This window comes from Phoxinus phoxinus, assembly GCF_949152265.1.
Source record: "Phoxinus phoxinus genome assembly, chromosome: 6".
Lineage (NCBI taxonomy): Eukaryota > Metazoa > Chordata > Actinopteri > Cypriniformes > Leuciscidae > Phoxinus > Phoxinus phoxinus.
This window is the reverse complement of record NC_136881.1, coordinates 9,057,965-9,075,303: the sequence shown is the minus strand read 5'-3', so window position 1 is coordinate 9,075,303 and position 17,339 is coordinate 9,057,965. Positions and strand designations below refer to the sequence as shown.

The window sequence follows — 17,339 nt, the reverse complement described above, 5'->3', positions numbered from 1 at the left end:
TCACCCCCTCTGGTTGCTGCTTATATGCCTGACATCAGTAACGTCTATGCTTTCATTTTAAATGCAGTAGGCTAGTAGATGTACTAGAATGATCAACATGGATCATCTTCAATTATGCTTGAAGTGTTTATAGCAAGATAGCCACTGCAGCCTCTTGTTATTCACATAGCTTCCCTTTATTTCACTGCAAACATTGCAGTTGCAGCTTAAACATGCAAGTATGTGCAACTTTTGTTGCATTGTTTTGTTGCAACTTTTGTCCCAAATATCATTAACCAGATCTAAATGTGTATGTCCTAAGAAAAAGAATCATGGTAATTAATTATATGTAGTTGTTTTTAAATTATGAACTAAACTAAAGAAATAAGAAATTAAAATTTCTCAAATATTGTTTTTATTTACTGTACCAAACACCACTTTCAATAAACAATATTCACCATACTTTATTACACAACACTTTATTGGAGGACACAGCATAAAGTTGATAAATTAGCATAAAGACAATGAGATTCAAGATAAATAAAAATGTGTCTTCAAAAATACATTAACATCATATTAATCCATTCACAGCTGCTGAGCCACAAAATGAGTGCCAGAGAATCATATTCAGTCACCTATGATACAGAAAACAGATTTGATATTGTGTTGGAAAATAATGATTCATTATCACTAAACTGGTTTCTTGCTCTTCCCTGTACATGTCTCGATCATGTTCATGTTCTTCTTCCTCGTCTAAACAGTTTGTTCAGTTGTACCCTACAGTACAACAGAAGAACAGAAGATGTGATCACTGATGTGGTGTAGCTTTTCTCAACCAGAGGAAGAAGTCTCAACATCCCATTGTCAGGCGTTCTCCAGTCCTGGTCTGAAAGTAAAGCAAAAAACACAAACAATACAAATTAAGTTGTTTAATGGACAGTCAGGTCAGCTTATGGCTACGTTTACACGTGGATGGCTATTTTCATAAACGGACATTTCTCCCCTCTTCGTTTTCAAAAATAACATTGTGCACACGAACCCGTGTATATGCTGTCCAGAGCATGCCAAACCTGTAGGTGGCAGTGTAACGAGAAGCTCAAGCCAATCAGAATCCCGAAAATAGTCTCATATTGTGACGTCGCTGCCTAAAACTCAGTTTTTCTCAGTTTACATGCAAACGTGCAAACAAAGTTTTCCAAAATCTCCACTTTGGCCGGAGTTTTAGAAATAATCGTTTTCTGTGATAAAAACTGGGTTTTCGTGTAAATGAGAGGCCAAACCGCAGGGAAATATCGGTGTCTTCACTTCGTGTAAACGGGGCCTATGTTCTGCGATATATTAAGCAGTGATGGGCTACTCTGGCCCTTAGCGTCCACTGTCCTGCAGATTTAGCTCCAACCTCAAACCCTCCTGCCTATTGTCTATAAGTAAAGCTGAAGACTTTCATATGTGCTCAATTAGGGTTGGAGGTAAACTCTCAACCTTAAAAAGGAGAACGCAAAAGGGCCAGAGTTGCCCGTTCCTGATTTAAATTTACAAAGCAGCAGTCAGTACATTATATAATATACACATTGATTTATTTTATACATATATATATATATATATATATATATATATATATATATATATATATATATATATAATATTTCAGCACATTATATAAGCTAAGTACTGAACAAAAAATGTTTTACCCATATCAACAGCAACCTATTTTACAATATCTTTAAGAAAGGCATGGTCTCTTTTGCCTTTGCAAGTGATGCTTGATTTTTTTCAAGACAACATACTCTTCTGTCACTTGTTTCAAGGGCTTCACTTGGTCAAAAACCAAGTGATAACCTGTACAATGTAAAATTGTCAACATCAAATTATGTACTACATATTACAGCATTGTTTCAATACAAGACATACCAATGGATTTGCACACCTTTCTGTCTTCTTTGGGTACCAGATGTTCCTTCCTCACCCGAAACAAAGGACTTATTCGATTAGCTTGTGTTGATATAAGGACTGGTCTTCCTTCTCTGCTGTAAAACAAGAAAGTATCTACTTACTCGTGCAATTACTATTGTTCTTGAAACATAAATTAAGACAGTTATAATTTACCTTACGATTCAGGAGAGAGCATTTGATGAGTAAATACTGATTGAAATGTTCTAGAAACTTTACCTGGGAAGGGCTGATCACGGCAAGATCCGCTGCGACTCACTAGTAGCTCTTGTGAGGGTTGGCTCTTAAAAGAGCTGTTGAGTTTGATGTTGTAGAGATCTAAAAAAAAGGACAAAGTAATCCTGCAATACAGAAAGGAAGGTAATTTTATTACATTACATGCAAGCAGTCAGTTATACAACTGTAGGATATATTTCTGTAAAGAGTGTTGCATAATTAAATGTTAAAAGCATTTTTATGTTATACGTTCACTGATATGTGGGCATTTCTATGAATAAAAGTATGTCTTTAATAGCAAGCAATAATCATATGAACTCGTTTAAAAATAACATGATTTATATGCAAACGGGACAGTTATCAGCAGTGTAACTGATCTGATTACGACAAAATAATCGCGTATCTGATGTCATGTGACAAGTCAGATTAGCTTTTCCACTCTTGCAAACAGAGGTAGGTTATGAGGTGTGGAGAGACATCATGTATCATTGGACATTGGAACATGAACACAACAGACAGGGACTAATTTGTAATAATTTTAATGAATACACAATGCAATTAATATAAACTTTCTGACAGTGTGTGGGACATCAGACTACTATCCAAGAAGGGGCGCAACTGATTTACAAATATCGCAATAAATATGTACAGGAATTGAGGCAGTAGCCAATGAGCACTAGGAGTAAAGGCAGCAGGATTATGTATGAGTATACAAATATGTACTAGTATCGTACGAATTTGACAACTTGTTAAATCTTGTGAATTATTAAGACTTTGAGACTGTTCATACTGATTGGGCTATGGGTTTTGTAAGAACAGGTTTAAGAAACAACAAAAGCTTGATAAAATGTTTGATTTAGGGTTAAAACCAACACATACGTACCATTGCGAATATTTGTCTTTGCAGCGGTCCGTCTCCTCCGTTTACTTGTCCTCAAACAATAATGGGCTGACTGAGTTCGAAAGGCCCTTTTGGTCTTTTCAGCTGAAAACAGAGAAAATAAAATATCATTATGTATAATATATAGGATTATTTAAAGGAAAAAGTACTGATTTTCCTTACAAATATTGGATGTTACATTATTAAGCATTAAAAGCATGGTAGGTGTTGTGGTTAATATGCATAATTTACAACAATTATCACTTTAAAACTACCAATACTGAGGTAAAAGCATGGTAAGTTTTGTGATTGCTGTCCTTTACTACCCATCACAGTAAAACTAAGGTTACTGAGGTAAAAGCATGGTTAGTGTTGTGGTTACTGTGCATTTACAATAAGTACCACATTAAAACTACCAATAGTGTGGTAAAAGCATGGTAAGTTGTGTGATTACTGTCTTTTTACTACACTTATCACAGTAAAACTAATGTTACTGTGGTAAAAGCATGGTGTTGTTTTTACTGTGCTTCTACTACACATACAACTTTGGAACTAATTGTACAACTTAAAAACCTGATATGAATATGATTAACTGATTGAAGGTCTACTCTAGGCCTACTGTATAGCACATCACGTGACAGACAGTGTTTAATCACCATAGAAACCATTTTCATAGAAAGCAATGAAACGCAAAGCCTCCGTTGAGATGACAGATATAATGCAGTGACTGAACTTGAGCTAATCTGATTAATTTCGACACACAGAAAATACATTATATCAAACATTATTAGGACAGCGTATTTACGACTACTTACCAACATCTGGCACACGTGAACTGATGCCAAATATCGCGAGGTGTTCGGAATGAGACTTCTTCAGCGCGATTTCCTACTAATATATATATTTTTTTTAAATATCAATAAACAGCAAAGCAATCCAGCTTCCTTGGCAATAAGAACAAAATAATATAATTAAAATAAATACATAAACCATGATAAGATCTCGTGAATAAATGTTGATTAAACAGCTTCTCTACTGCAGCCCGATAGGCAGATAGAATCGTGCTTTGATCACGAAAGATGCTTCCCATTGAAATACATTAGTTTTAAAAAACGTGCTGGAATTACGAAAATAACGAAATAAACGTGCCCGTGCCACGAATCAATAGATTAAATTACGTGACCATATCACGAACTGCCGAGACTGGTGGATTTTCAGGATTCTTTGATGAAGTTGAATGAACAATTTATTGCATTTATTATTGGTAACACTTTACAATGGACTCATTTATTAACATTAGTTAATTAACTACCATGAACTAAAAATGAGCAATGCATTTGTTACAGTATTTATAAATACAGTTGTTCATTGTTTGTTCATGTTCACTAATGTTAACTAATGAAACCTTATTGTAAAGTGTTCACAATTTATTAAATAGAAATCTCTTGTAACATTTTAAGTGTCTTCATTTTTTACTTTTGATCAATTTAATGCATCCTTGATGAATGAGTATCAATTTCTCTCTCTTTTTTAATATCAAAAATGTTTGAATGATATCACTGTTTCCACAAAAATGTTAAGTAGCAAAAACTGTTTTTAAACTTGATAATAATAATAATTGTTTCTTGAGCAGCAAATCAGGATGTGACCCTGAGGACTGGAGTAATGATGCTGAAAATTAAGCTTTGCCAACAGGAATAAATTATATTAAAATAGAAACAGTTATTTCAAATGGTCATATTTCATATTACTGTTTTTACAGTATTTTTGATCAAATAAATTCAGACTTGTTGGGCACAAAAAGAGACTTCTTACAAAAACATTTTAAAAAATGAATGTTTCCAAACTTTTGTAATGTTAGTACTGTATAAGGCTAATATTTATTTTGATGAAAATGTTGTACCAAGTTTTTAATATGCAATTCTAATGAGTGATAATGCGTCAGACAATTGATGCTGACTGCCTCCTATCTGCGCAGAGGAACGCTGTAACAACCATGCGTGTGAATGAGAGGCGGTTACTCTACTGAAGAACATTAAAGTGCGTAGCATTTGCGCATACGTAGCTGGAAGCGTCAACGCTCTGCTCGTATTTTTTATGTCCTTTCCAGCACGCCGTACGTACAGAGCGAAAGTAAGTGCAGCCAACTTTGATACCAAACTGTAACATGTGATGCATGAAAGGGTGGTTTTTCTTTCAATACTGTATATGTTTTTTCCCCACTTGCTTTTAAATGACTTATTGTAGTGTACAGATGCAGACTCAGACAAACGTTTGAATCGTTTCTCCATACTGGCGTAACGTTACCCTGTTGTGATTGTATCAAGGTAACGTTTTGTTGTTGCCACTTGCAGTTGGATTTGATGTGCTGGTGACTCAGGGATTTTGATATCATGGACAGTGACTGCTTATCTTTGCTACCAGCGGTCTGTCTGGTACTGGCCGACCCGAAGCAGTCTCCACCTGATGACACCTCGTTAGAGAAACTGCTCGATTGGTTCAAAGAGATGCACAGCCAAAGTGAGTAAACTGGAATCAAATTGATACCAATTTTTGATATCTATCTATCTACATGCATAAGTTACATATTAGTGCTGTCAACTAATTTTCACATTGACTCCAAATTGACATTAAAAACAACAAAGATGGTATATTTTAAATATGTGTTAATTGGCATCTTATTACTAAGTACTATGAATAAAGGTCAGTATCATCGATACCAATACTACTACTGATGTTTTTGGTTTTTTCAATTTCTGGGAATGGAATGAGTAATCTAGCCATTCAACATTACATTATAGCCTAATTGAAATCCATTAGTATTTCAACATTTAATAGGCTTAAAAATATATTATAAATAATACTATTATTAAAACTTTTAATTTAATTTAAGTGAACTTGAAACATTCTTCACAAAGCATTTATAATAAATGTCATATTTAGCTGTGCTTTTAATATAGTGTGTTGGAAAAAAATGAAAGCTGTCAATTACTTTTTCCCCACTAAGTTTATTTTGTGTGTTCATTTTACAATAAGCAAGAAAATGAATAGTTAAGACATTTGGTATCCGTATTTTGATGTGAGTATCGGCCCTCTCGATTCATCAGTAATGCTAGTATTTACACTTATTTGTGCACTTATACATGCTGCGCTTGTCTTAATTATTGAGACAATCACATTACTGACAGGATAAAAAACAAGCTGCCAGATAGAGCTTGAAACATGTAAGCATCCCTAGGGTCGCGCATATCACGCACAATATACTGTACGTACGTGTACAGTATATACTGCACATTGTCTGATAGTGATTACTATGTCTACGTGTTTCCTCAGGTAATGAACAGGTGCTTTTGCAACATCAGCCGTGCCTCAAGGAGTTCATTTCCAGTGTTTGTACGTCTAAAACTACAGATCCTGCTATCCTGTCTTTCACCCTCAAACTCACTGGACTTTTGGCTTGCACCAAGCAGGGTTTCCATTTGCTCGAGGTGAGATAGTTTCCCACTATATTGTCACAATATCAGTGACATAGTATTTGCTCGCTCACAGTAGGTTCTCAACATTTCTTACTTCAAGACCCCCATGATTTTAGAAAATATTTGAAGGCCACCCAAAATATTTCTGGATGATGCTGGTTTTCAAACTTTATTTACAGAAACTAGGATTGGCAATATATTAAAATAATTCAATAGAATAATTATAAATAATTGACAAAAAATTATTCCACAATTCCAGAAGTTTCAATAACTGAAAGTTTTCAGAGTTTATGCTTTTACACCAATAATGTACATGACTTTTCTCATTATTTGTGATTACAGTTTTTTTTACTCACAAATAGCAATTTCTACTCAATAAACTATTTTAAAGCTTGACATAACAAGAAAAATGTATATTCATTATAACAAAATGCCCATGACATTTTAGAATTTTATTAATTTACATATTTATTTTCCTGGTCTAGATATCACACATTTTAAATTCCCATTTATATCCAGGTTTTCAAAGACTGCGGTTCTTAAGTAAAAATGTTCCTGGTTCTTCATTAATTCCCTCAACAACTGCATTTTATTTAAAAGTAAGAAATATGTGTCAAAAAATATTTCAGGTTTTAATCATTTTTATGTTTTATCTCATTTTAATGGTTGTATTTTTGCTCCTTTTGGAAGTTTGCAGAGGCCCCTTGGTTGAGAACCACTGGTCTAGCACTAACCCAAAAAAGTACTATGGTATTCTTTGCAGTTTGCAATGTTTTCCAGTCACATCATGTTTTTGAGTTCTCTGTTTTTGGAAATAAGGTGGGAGGTCTTTTGGTGTGTGTGTTTGAGCGGGAAGCCTGGTTTGTGTGTGATCTTTGGGAGGATGCCTCAGTTCGCAGTGGCTGGCTGCAGGGACTGTTGAATATGCTGAAACACCGGCAAGCTCTGGACTTCATCTGTGGAAACGGTGAGAATTGTCATAATCTATCATCCATTCCAAAATTATTAAGAAAGTTCCAAATGTGCATAAAAATGGACTATAATAAGAGAGTTGTGGGCCAGTAAAAAAAAACATTGCAACATAATATATGCTTTAAATTGCAATCTAAGAACTACTTTAATTTAGATGGCAGATGAAATTAATGCTTTTATTCAGCAAGGATTCATTCAATTGATCAAAAGTGTCAGTAAAGACTTTTACATTATTCTATTCACTTATACAATTAAAAGACTTATACAATTTCTATTCAAAATAAATGTGGTTCTTTTGAACTTTCTATTCATCAAATAATCCTGAACATTTTTTATCAGAGTTTCCACAAAAGTATTATGGGGCGACAGTGGCTCAGTGGTTCATGTAGATTGTCTACAAACCGGAAGGTTGGTGGTTCAATCCCTGGTTCCACTTGACCAAGTGTCGAGGTGTCCTTGAGCAAGACACCTAACCCCAGCTGCTCCCGACGAGCTGGATCGCCTTGCATGGCTGACACCGCCGTCGGTGTATGAATGAGTGAGTGAATGGGTGAATGTGAGGCAATATTGTAAAGCGCTTTGGTGGCCATTGGGTCTGTGAAAGCGCTATATAAATGCAGTCCATTTACCATTTAAGCAGCGCAGCTGTTTTCAACATTTATAATAATAATTATAAATGTTTCTTGAGCACCTAATTATTAATAATAAATCATTAAACATTTATAACAATCCTAAACCTTTTAACAATAGTGTACATAGACATTCACACTCTGTATTTCATATTTATTAGAGGTCATCACATACAAGTAAACACTGTATTGCATTGTGTTGTTTTAATTATGTTGTTTCTAGACTGTTGCCTGTTAGCTGGTGTTAGGGTTCAGATGAGACCATGAAAAAAGATTTTCGATCTTTAGTCTTTTCAAGTATTCTGTTGTATCCACAGGACTCCTCAAAGTGATTCTCCAGCTGCAGAACGACGGGAGTCTGTTTGTTGCCTGTCTGGCTAATCAGCTTTTAGTGCACATCCTAAACTTCCTCACATCATCAAACATGACCAATGGCAGTGATGCTGTGGAATCAAGAGAATCATCTTTGAGCCCTGATTGGGTCTCGGTCTCCTCAGAGATTATGAATGGCGTGGTTGATGCGTTGAGCTCAGATGATCATCCTCGGATCCTCCAGGGTTTACGGCTTCTGTCATCGGTTCCCTCTCAGTGTGGAGAGCCTATCAGAAGCACGCTATGGAAAGATGTGCTAGTACCTCTGGAAGTGTTGATCAACAGGGGGTCTGAATCATTGACTCAGCCTCTGATGACTGTTCTTCAAGCTGCTGTGAGGTGAGTTGAATAGGACATTTCTTACATTTTATGTATCTATTAATTTGAGCTAAAATATTTGTATTACCAAAAAAAAAAAAAAAAAAAATTATAATAGCATAAATGTTAATGCAAAAAAAAAACTATTAATTCTGCTTTGCATCTAGGTTTATTCCATAATAATGACATAACATTATCCCACATATTTCATTAGTTACATTTAATTAATTCTGATTGTTTGTAGTTAAAGTGATATAATTTAAAAGCTGCTTTATAAAAAAAGAAGGCTAAAATAAATTTAAAAATTATAGTTTATTTCAATTACTCAATATGGAAAGTACATAATGTTTTATTGTCTTCTCTTAAATATGTATTCAATGTAATGCAAGGATGCAGATAATTTTTTTTTGTCTGTTGCAGGACGCCTCTGCTCGGACAATCGGAGTATAAAGTGGAGGAATTACTGGAAGCCATGTTGGGTTCTGGAAACAAAAATGAGAGTTTTCAGTGTGCTGCACTAACCATAAAGCTGGAGAAATGGTGACTACTGAATACTTTTCACATATGCTTAATGCCGCATTAGGGGCTGGTGATAAACTGGTAAAAAATTTAAATGATCATCTCTATCGTGGTTACGTTCATGTGACATTGTTGTTCAGCGTGAAAGTTTACTATTGGTATGCCCTTTCAAGCCTTACCAGTTGAAACATTCTTGTGGTTTTCTGAACGATCACATACAGCATGTGGATACTGAACTGAGTTCTCTTTAACGTCTTATTGCGATTAAACTGTCAGATACACGCAAGGCTATGTCAAAAAATGTCCGTCTTCTGACTGACTGATTACTTTACAGGCTTGAAGACCTTTTACTTACATTACTTAGGCTAGTAGCTGTGATATCGAAATTTGTATTGAGCATTGTGAAATTTTATAATTTATAATTACAGGGTACCCGCGGGGTCTTAAAAGCATTGAAAAAGTCTTAAATTTGATCATCTTAAATTAAGGCCTTAAAAGCCTTGAATTTGGTATACAAAGTCTTGGATTTCGTTACAAAGGTCTTATATTTTTTTGTCTTTCCTAGGATTAAGTTCATACCGTAACAAAATTAACTGTAACTAATGTAATCTAATTAAAAAAATTAATGCAGCGTTGAGTGCACCTCGCGCTCCACGTCATAGCAGAAAGCGCGAAAGTGTGCGCACCCGTTACTATGGTTACTTACTAGGCTAGTGAGGTACAGAACAAGATAGTAGCCTAGCCTAGTTTGTCGTCTGAAATGGGAAAGTGTCGGTTTAATCCGCTGTGGCCACAAATGCCAGAATTCAATAATTTAAACCCCAAATCAGAGCTTTTCTGTTAAAAGAACATGTTTTCTACACGGTCTTTTCAATGGTATCTGGCAACCATGCGCGCCGCGCGCTCTCTACACTGCTGAAGAAGCGCGGATGATCTGAAAACACAGACAAGCTGGAGTTCAGCGATCTTTATTTGAGATTTTCTAGTTAAATTAAAGTGTCATTCAGTCGGTCTGTGTTCTGTCACGAGCCGCTTGCACTGTTTGTGCGACTAAATCTGCGATCAAAATGCAGGCTGATATCCAGCAGTGTTTTTAATGTTGATCATATATGAGCAAGATGCAATGTTTCCCGAATATCCACACGATTTCAAATGTGACATTGATTTTATGCAACAGTTAAAAAACAATGTACTGCATGTAGTGATGTACTGCATTTAAAACAGTATAGTCAGACTCAGGCTTATTGCTCTATTTTGCAACGAAATCTGTGGCTTTGAACGAATCGTGAGATTCAATGAATGAATGACTCGATGACACACTCATAAAGACAGTGAGTTACCGCCACCTACTGGCTATTTTAATATAATATTTGTATTAATATTAAACGTTTTTTTAACATTGTATATTTATTGAACATGGTTTTATTTAAAGCATTATTAATTTTTTTAAAGGTATTATAGAGGTAAAAAATGTAATGGGAATATTGATTAAAGGGGGCAAATATTGTCCCTTAATGGAAAAGCTGTGACTGCAGTCTAAGTGGAAGAGAGGGAGTACCAGGGGGTACGGCACTCAAAAAAATTGGAGAACCACGGAACCATTATAACATTTTCTGTCTAAAGACTACATATAAAATAGCTACCAAAAGTAAAGTAACTGCAGTTTGAGTAAAAGTAATGACTAAAAGTTGACAAAAAATGCAAAGACCTTTAACTAGTCAACTAAAACTATGAAAGACCGACATTTTCCCCTCATACTTCTGTCGGAATGGGTACGAAGTTGGCATTGAATTTCATTTGAAATGGTATTAAAAAGGTCTTAAAAAGCCTTGAATTTAAGTTGGAGGATCCTGGGGGTACCCTGAATTATCTAATATTTCCGACAAAAATAAGTATTGTTAACGTGATATTAAATTACAAGAATTTGGTATCATCCATCCCTATGCCATATACACACATTTGAAATGGCAGCCAGTTATGTATTGTTATTTATCTTTCTCTTCATCCTTTAGCCCTGAGGTTTTAAAGAGGAAGGCCATTGATATCGTCTTGCTTCCCCTGCAGTGTGTGTCAGCGCAGTCTCAAGACACTGGTATCACACATTCACTGAATTGTGCCTTTTATATTGTAAAAACCATGCAGTTGTACTTACAGAAGTCTTCATATCTCCAGCAGAAAATAATTTAGCCCTAAAGGAACAGCTATCCCAGAAAGCCTCATGTATTTCCCACCTCATGCAGAGTTTATCAAGTCTAGAAGAGCTGGCATACACAGTAAGTAGACTTTTGCTTCACTCTCAAGACTCTCTTTGGGCCGGTACACACAGAACCTGTTTTTAGGTTTCCCACTGTGCTACTTAAAAAAAAAAAAAAAAAAAAAAAAATTATGTAAACGTGCACTAAATGGATATCTTTAACTGTTGCATCTGTTTTTAAAGAGATTGTGTCAAGTTCGAAGTTTAATTTCCAAAATGTATCTCGAAACGCAGCTTTCTTTTCTCTCTGCAGTTGAAAACTATTGTGCGGTGTCTTGCGTTTTTGAAACCAACAACAGATTCTGTGTAAATGGTTCCTTAGGCTGGTTTTTTTTTTCGCATTGTCTATTCAGATTTTGCTGTAAAGTCTATGGAATGGATTTAAATATGGTAGAATGTGTATTCCACAATGTAATGTGTACCTTTCTTTTGTTAGAAATATCAGTTTGAAGGCATTTCCATTCACTCGGTCACCAGCTTTGTGGTGTTGCTTCTGAGGATTTGCTCTGGGCTTTGCCCCTCCTCTTTGATTCAAAATAATGCCTCCACTCGTCTGATTGGCTGCTGCAAAGTTCAGAGGTGTGGCCTTGATACATTAGGCGCTCTCAGCGTGTATGAAGGTAAAGACTCGTTCAGATAGAATTTGAGTTTCACCTTATGTTGATATTGATATGAGAGGGATGAGTAAAACATCATAATTAATTATGCAAAAGATAGCATTACCAATATACACAATGTTTATGCATCAATACACTACATTTCAGTATTTTTTATTTTTGATGAATAGAATGTTCAAAATAATAGCATTTATTTGAAATATTTCAACAATGCCAACATCTTTACAGTTACACTTGATTCATTGAATAATCCCTGCTGTATTCATTGTAATTTAAAAAAAAAGTATTAATTTATAAAAAATTATAAAGTGTAAATATATATATAAAAAAACAGAGCCTACTGACTTTGGCATCATTGATTTTAAAAGTGATTGGTATTGAATTGGTATTGGCTGTAATCTCTGATTAATATTTTTACATATAGAAAATTTGAATATAAGGAAGGACATATTTGGTGTCCTCTTGGACTATCTAAAGAGTCCAGATTCCCATGCTACAGTAAGTAAGCACACTTCCTTATATCTTGGTAATATTACTTTTTGCCTTTAAAGCAGAAACTCTTTGTTGTTGAAACTCCTTATTTACTTGAAGCTCCTTTGATTTCCAAGGTCTTGAAGAAAACATACCAGGCCACTGTGAGCTGGATTGCTGTGTGTTCGCCCTTCCCTGATCTCCTGCAGTTTATCAGCCATGGTGAGGAGCACTTCAGCCTCATTTGTAATGTAATGCGGGAAATTTTGATAAAAGGGGTCTATCTAAAAACATTTAATCAAACAAATACTTCATTCCTTTATCATTTAAAGGGCACCTATTATGACATTTAAAATGTTCCTAATGTTGTTTAGGGAGTCCCCAGCAACAGTTTTACGTGCATGCAATGTCAAAAAACACTTTTGTTTTCGTATAATATGCATTTATTTTTACCTGATTTGCTCACCGACTCCCAAATGATTCGTTCAACGACTCATTTTTCCAAACCCCTCCTTTGCGCGACGCTAATCTGCGATTGGTCAGATGACCCAGCAGTGTTTACAGAGATAATACTTATTGTTTAACACGGAGTACAATTATGCTTTTATCAATTAAATCGTGTTATAATAATGATTATAGTCCACTGCTTTGTAGTTTATAGTAAAAAACTAAAAATAAGATAAAGAATTTAATGTTATGTTAGCGAGCATAGTTCATATTGTAAAAGCACAATCATTAGCTTTGTTTGCATTAGCCCGATGCATAAACATAACGTTTAAAAAAAAAAAAAATTCCAGTTACGTTACTACGAGGTATTACTCTATTCTTTAAGACAACTCCGAAAACAACGACAAACACTTTCACATATCTCAATACAATTGTCATTGAAGACCTAGAAGCTAAACGGTGCTTACACAACAAACAAAGTAATAATTAAGCATGCTACATAAAACATAAAAGCAACAATTATTAATAACACTTACAGGTTGTGATACGGAGGAGGAAGCTGATGCAAATACACTTAGAAATTAACCTTCCTTCAATATTAGTCGGCTCGCGAATCCAAGTTTGATTGCAGCAATCGTCTTCAAAATGGCGCGAACAAAGCACAAGGCTCGGACTATACTTCTGTGGTATAGTTATATGAATTGTAGCCACTTAGTCTTCAAATGCTCCTCCTTGGGCAGATGAAAAAAGTTGGCTTTTGAGTCGCACTTCAGAACACAGCGTCTCGTCGCCATGATATTTTCCCTGGCCTTGGAGCGCAATAAGTGGGCGTATAGTATTCAAATAACTTGACAAGTTGACGTCATCTAGTCAGAGAAAAAGCTTCGGTCTTCTAACGATTCATAAAAATGACTCCGAGTCGACTCTTACTTTTGAAAGACAATAACTTTATATACGGTGCACTTTCATATTTCAAACTTTGCAGGATGTTTTTGTTCACTTAGATCTATGTTACACACTACATGAAAGGTAAATTTCTAAATTCCATAATAGGTGCCCTTTAAAGGGATAGTCCAACCAAATTCTTTCATCATTTTCTCTCCCATCATGTCATTCCAAACCTGTATGACTTTCTGTCTTCTGCGGAACACAGAGGATTTTTTTTTTTTTGAAGAATGTTGGTATCTAAACAGTTTTGGGTCCCATTGACTTCCATTTGTATGGGGGGAAAATATACATGTATATGGAAGTAACTGAAACTATTTGGCAACCAACATTCTTCAAATATCTTCTTTTGTGTTCCACAGAAGTAAGGAAGGATTAATAGATACAAAAATGATCCTATTGTTTTGGAAGATTCCGCAACGACATGCACATTTCAAAAACAGATCGACATCAAAAGACATCACAGTATATGGTCATGAAGTGAGCATGTGTATTCTGCAGACCTCTTTCCCGTATTGAAGAAACGGATGTGTGATTTGCGATGGGAAGTGAGAGACTCCACACTAGAGTTCGTCACCCAGCTGACTGTTGCCCTCAACGGTACCACAAGCATATATCGTTATGCTTTTACCATTTCATCTTTTGCTCTGCAGAGTATTTTAGGGATGGTTTTCATTGTAATTGTACTTTTTGTCTCTTTCTGCCAGGTAACAGTGGTTTCATTGAAGCTCTCCACACCAGCGGCATGGTCTCCATTCTCCTCTCTTCACTGGCAGATTCAGAAGGCTATGTAAGAGCTAGTGCTGTGGCTGTCGTCGGGGAGGCCGTTACCTCTTCTCTTCATCACACAGTGCTTGTGAGCAAAAGCAACCTGCTGGTGAGACAGTTAATCAATAGGCAAATGTTTTGAGAGCTAAAAGTTTTGAAATATATTTTTTCCACCACCATGTCCCTTTAGGGGCTCGGTATTATACAGTATAGATGTTTAAAGTTAAATATATATTCAAATATTTTCATCAAAAGACAAAAAAATTTATTCTGGACAATTAAACAAGATAAACGGTGAATTGATTACTAAGCAATATCTCAACGGTGACCGTTACATCCCACCAGCTGAGAAGCAGTAGTTTGGACCACAAAACCCAAACATGTTACACAAAAGAATCTAAAAATTAGTTTTGGACCACCAGTGTGAAGAAAGCCATTCTGGCCTCAGTGAACTTGTTAAGTGTCACAATTGTAGCTCATTGATCATTTTAATGGATGGACACTTGACGTCAAGTCAAGTCATCTTCATTTATATAGCGCTTTTAACAATGTCGATTGTTTCAAAGCTGCTTTACAGTGATAAACGTAAAATTTATGGTAACAGATTGTTTTGGCTTTATAGTGCTTCTTGAATAATGTTATTTTCCAGCTAAAGTTAGTTTTGATTGATTGATTGAAAGTTAGTCATGTTGATATTCTTGTTTCATTTTCCTCCTCAGTTTAATCTCATGTTCTTCACGTGTTGTTGAACTTTAGGAGGAGGCTTTGAAGCAGATGATGACCATTCTCTCTCAGGACACGGAGGGCTTCCCGCGTAGAGCGGTGGTCAAAGCCTTCACATCATGGTTGAAAGGATCACACCTCGTGACAGCTGTGCACCCGTTCCTGAGCTCCGTCCTGTCACTGGGATGCAACGATTTTGACTGGGAAGTGAAAATGCACACACTGGAGCTGGCAGAAGTGTTGATGGAGAAGACACTGACCTGCTGTCCATATGCAGTCCAGAACTTTGGTTCCTCTGAAAAGGAGTTGATGCAGGCCTTGAGCAAACTGAAAGAATTTGGGCTGTTTGACTTGCTTTTTAACAGCTTGTTTGACTGCGACAGACCCGTGTGTGAGAAAGCCTGTGCACTCTTGCTCAAACTCAGAACACTTACATCTGAGAGCACAGACTTCGATTCCACTCTTGTCTTAAATGTAAATGGGAACAGATGGGGGGACGAGGTGCAGAGTAGATACCTCAACACACAGCAGGCCAAAGGATCTGTGTGCACATCTGATGAGAGAATGGACAGTGATCTACTCTGCATCAAAGGCATCAGCCTACCCATGATACTGCACATACTCGATCTAGATGACATGCAGAGGACGTTGAAGTTGAGTAGTGATCATGTCGTGAATTCGCCCCGATCGCTAATGGAGGACATTCTTTCAGCAGCCCAGCAGAGTGAGGACAATATAGTAGATTGCTATTGAGAATATACTGTTACAATTTGAGACTTTTTTTAGGGGCATTTAATAAAGGATGATTTACAGTCTGTTCAATATGTTGTATAATATCAAGGTCCATTTAATTTGTACAACCTGTATTTCAAGAGTTTTTGTAGTGTTTTATTTTATTTTAAAATAATTAATATATAGGGCTGCACAACTTGGCCAAATGATTGTTGCGATTATTTTGTCCTATATTGTGATTTATTAGTTTTTCAGCTGCTCATAAACCTCAATTCAACTAATTTTATTATTTAATGCACTTAAAGGATTAGTTCACTTTTCAAATGAAAATTTTGTCATCATATACTCACCCTTAAGTTGTTTCAAACCTGTATGAATTTCTTTCCTCTGCTGAACACAAAGGAAAATATTTAGAAGAATGTCAGTAACCAGACAGTTTCTGGTTCCCATTGACTTCCATAGTATATTTTTTTCCTACTATGGAAGTCAATGGGAACCAGAAACTGTCTGGTTACTGAAATTCTTCTAAATATTTTCCTTTGTGTTCAGCAGAGGAAAGAAATTCATACAGGTTTGAAACAACTTAAGGGTGAGTATATGATGACAGAATTTTTATTTTAAAAGTGAACTAATCCTTTAAGTTATCCGGAAATAGTGCTGAGGTCTAACTAAAGATATACTTCAGTAGATCTTATATACAGTGATCATTCTATCCTTACTAATAGGGATATTAAAACACATTTTAGGCTTAATATTAAGAAATGTACAATTTGCAATAAAGAATTACTCCAAATTAATTTTAATTATGATATTTAGATTCGTACAGTAAGTCTCAAGCAATATGTCAGTGGATATGTTAATGGATTTGTAGCATACTTAAGTATGAAATAATACATTTTAATGGTACATTTTTTTCATTAATATTTGTATTCGGGTGTCACCACTGACCCAAGTCCACCCCCCAAGTCTATACCAAATTTAGCATTTTAATTTTGTCATCGTCATCTTTATTTTGGATTAAAGTATTAAATTGCATCGTGAGTTCAGTATCGTGAATCATATCGAATCAAG

The 17,339-nt window shown here is 35.5% G+C and overlaps 1 protein-coding gene and 1 long non-coding RNA gene across 7 annotated transcripts; one reads left to right on the top strand and one right to left on the bottom strand.

Annotated features, from left to right (window-relative positions):
• Positions 1 to 788: 788 nt before the first annotated feature.
• Positions 789 to 3,965, bottom strand: LOC306999963. Of its 2 annotated transcripts, XR_013797942.1 has the most exons (5): positions 3,841 to 3,965; positions 3,029 to 3,130; positions 2,149 to 2,270; positions 1,891 to 2,006; positions 789 to 865 (listed from the first exon to the last, which is right to left on the bottom strand). It is a non-coding gene; the product is annotated as an uncharacterized lncRNA (long non-coding RNA). The 2 variants fall into 2 exon arrangements; XR_013797943.1 differs by lacking the exon at positions 3,841 to 3,965 and having other exon boundaries at positions 3,029 to 3,164.
• A 1,107-nt stretch (positions 3,966 to 5,072) lies between these two features.
• Positions 5,073 to 17,064, top strand: LOC306999962 (BRCA1-associated ATM activator 1-like). Of its 5 annotated transcripts, none has more exons than XM_079615114.1 (14): positions 5,073 to 5,158; positions 5,380 to 5,545; positions 6,359 to 6,513; positions 7,321 to 7,468; positions 8,420 to 8,813; positions 9,213 to 9,332; positions 11,324 to 11,403; positions 11,484 to 11,584; positions 12,002 to 12,185; positions 12,607 to 12,680; positions 12,791 to 12,875; positions 14,547 to 14,645; positions 14,753 to 14,922; positions 15,570 to 17,064. In XM_079615114.1, the coding sequence occupies exons 2-14, from the start codon at positions 5,419 to 5,421 to the stop codon at positions 16,287 to 16,289; spliced, it is 2,457 nt and encodes an 818-aa protein (XP_079471240.1). In that variant the 5' UTR covers positions 5,073 to 5,158; positions 5,380 to 5,418; the 3' UTR covers positions 16,290 to 17,064. The 5 variants fall into 5 exon arrangements, with proteins under 5 accessions (XP_079471240.1, XP_079471241.1, XP_079471243.1 ...); XM_079615115.1 differs by having other exon boundaries at positions 5,150 to 5,209; XM_079615117.1 differs by having other exon boundaries at positions 5,151 to 5,352; positions 5,450 to 5,545.
• The last annotated feature ends 275 nt before the right edge of the window (positions 17,065 to 17,339 follow it).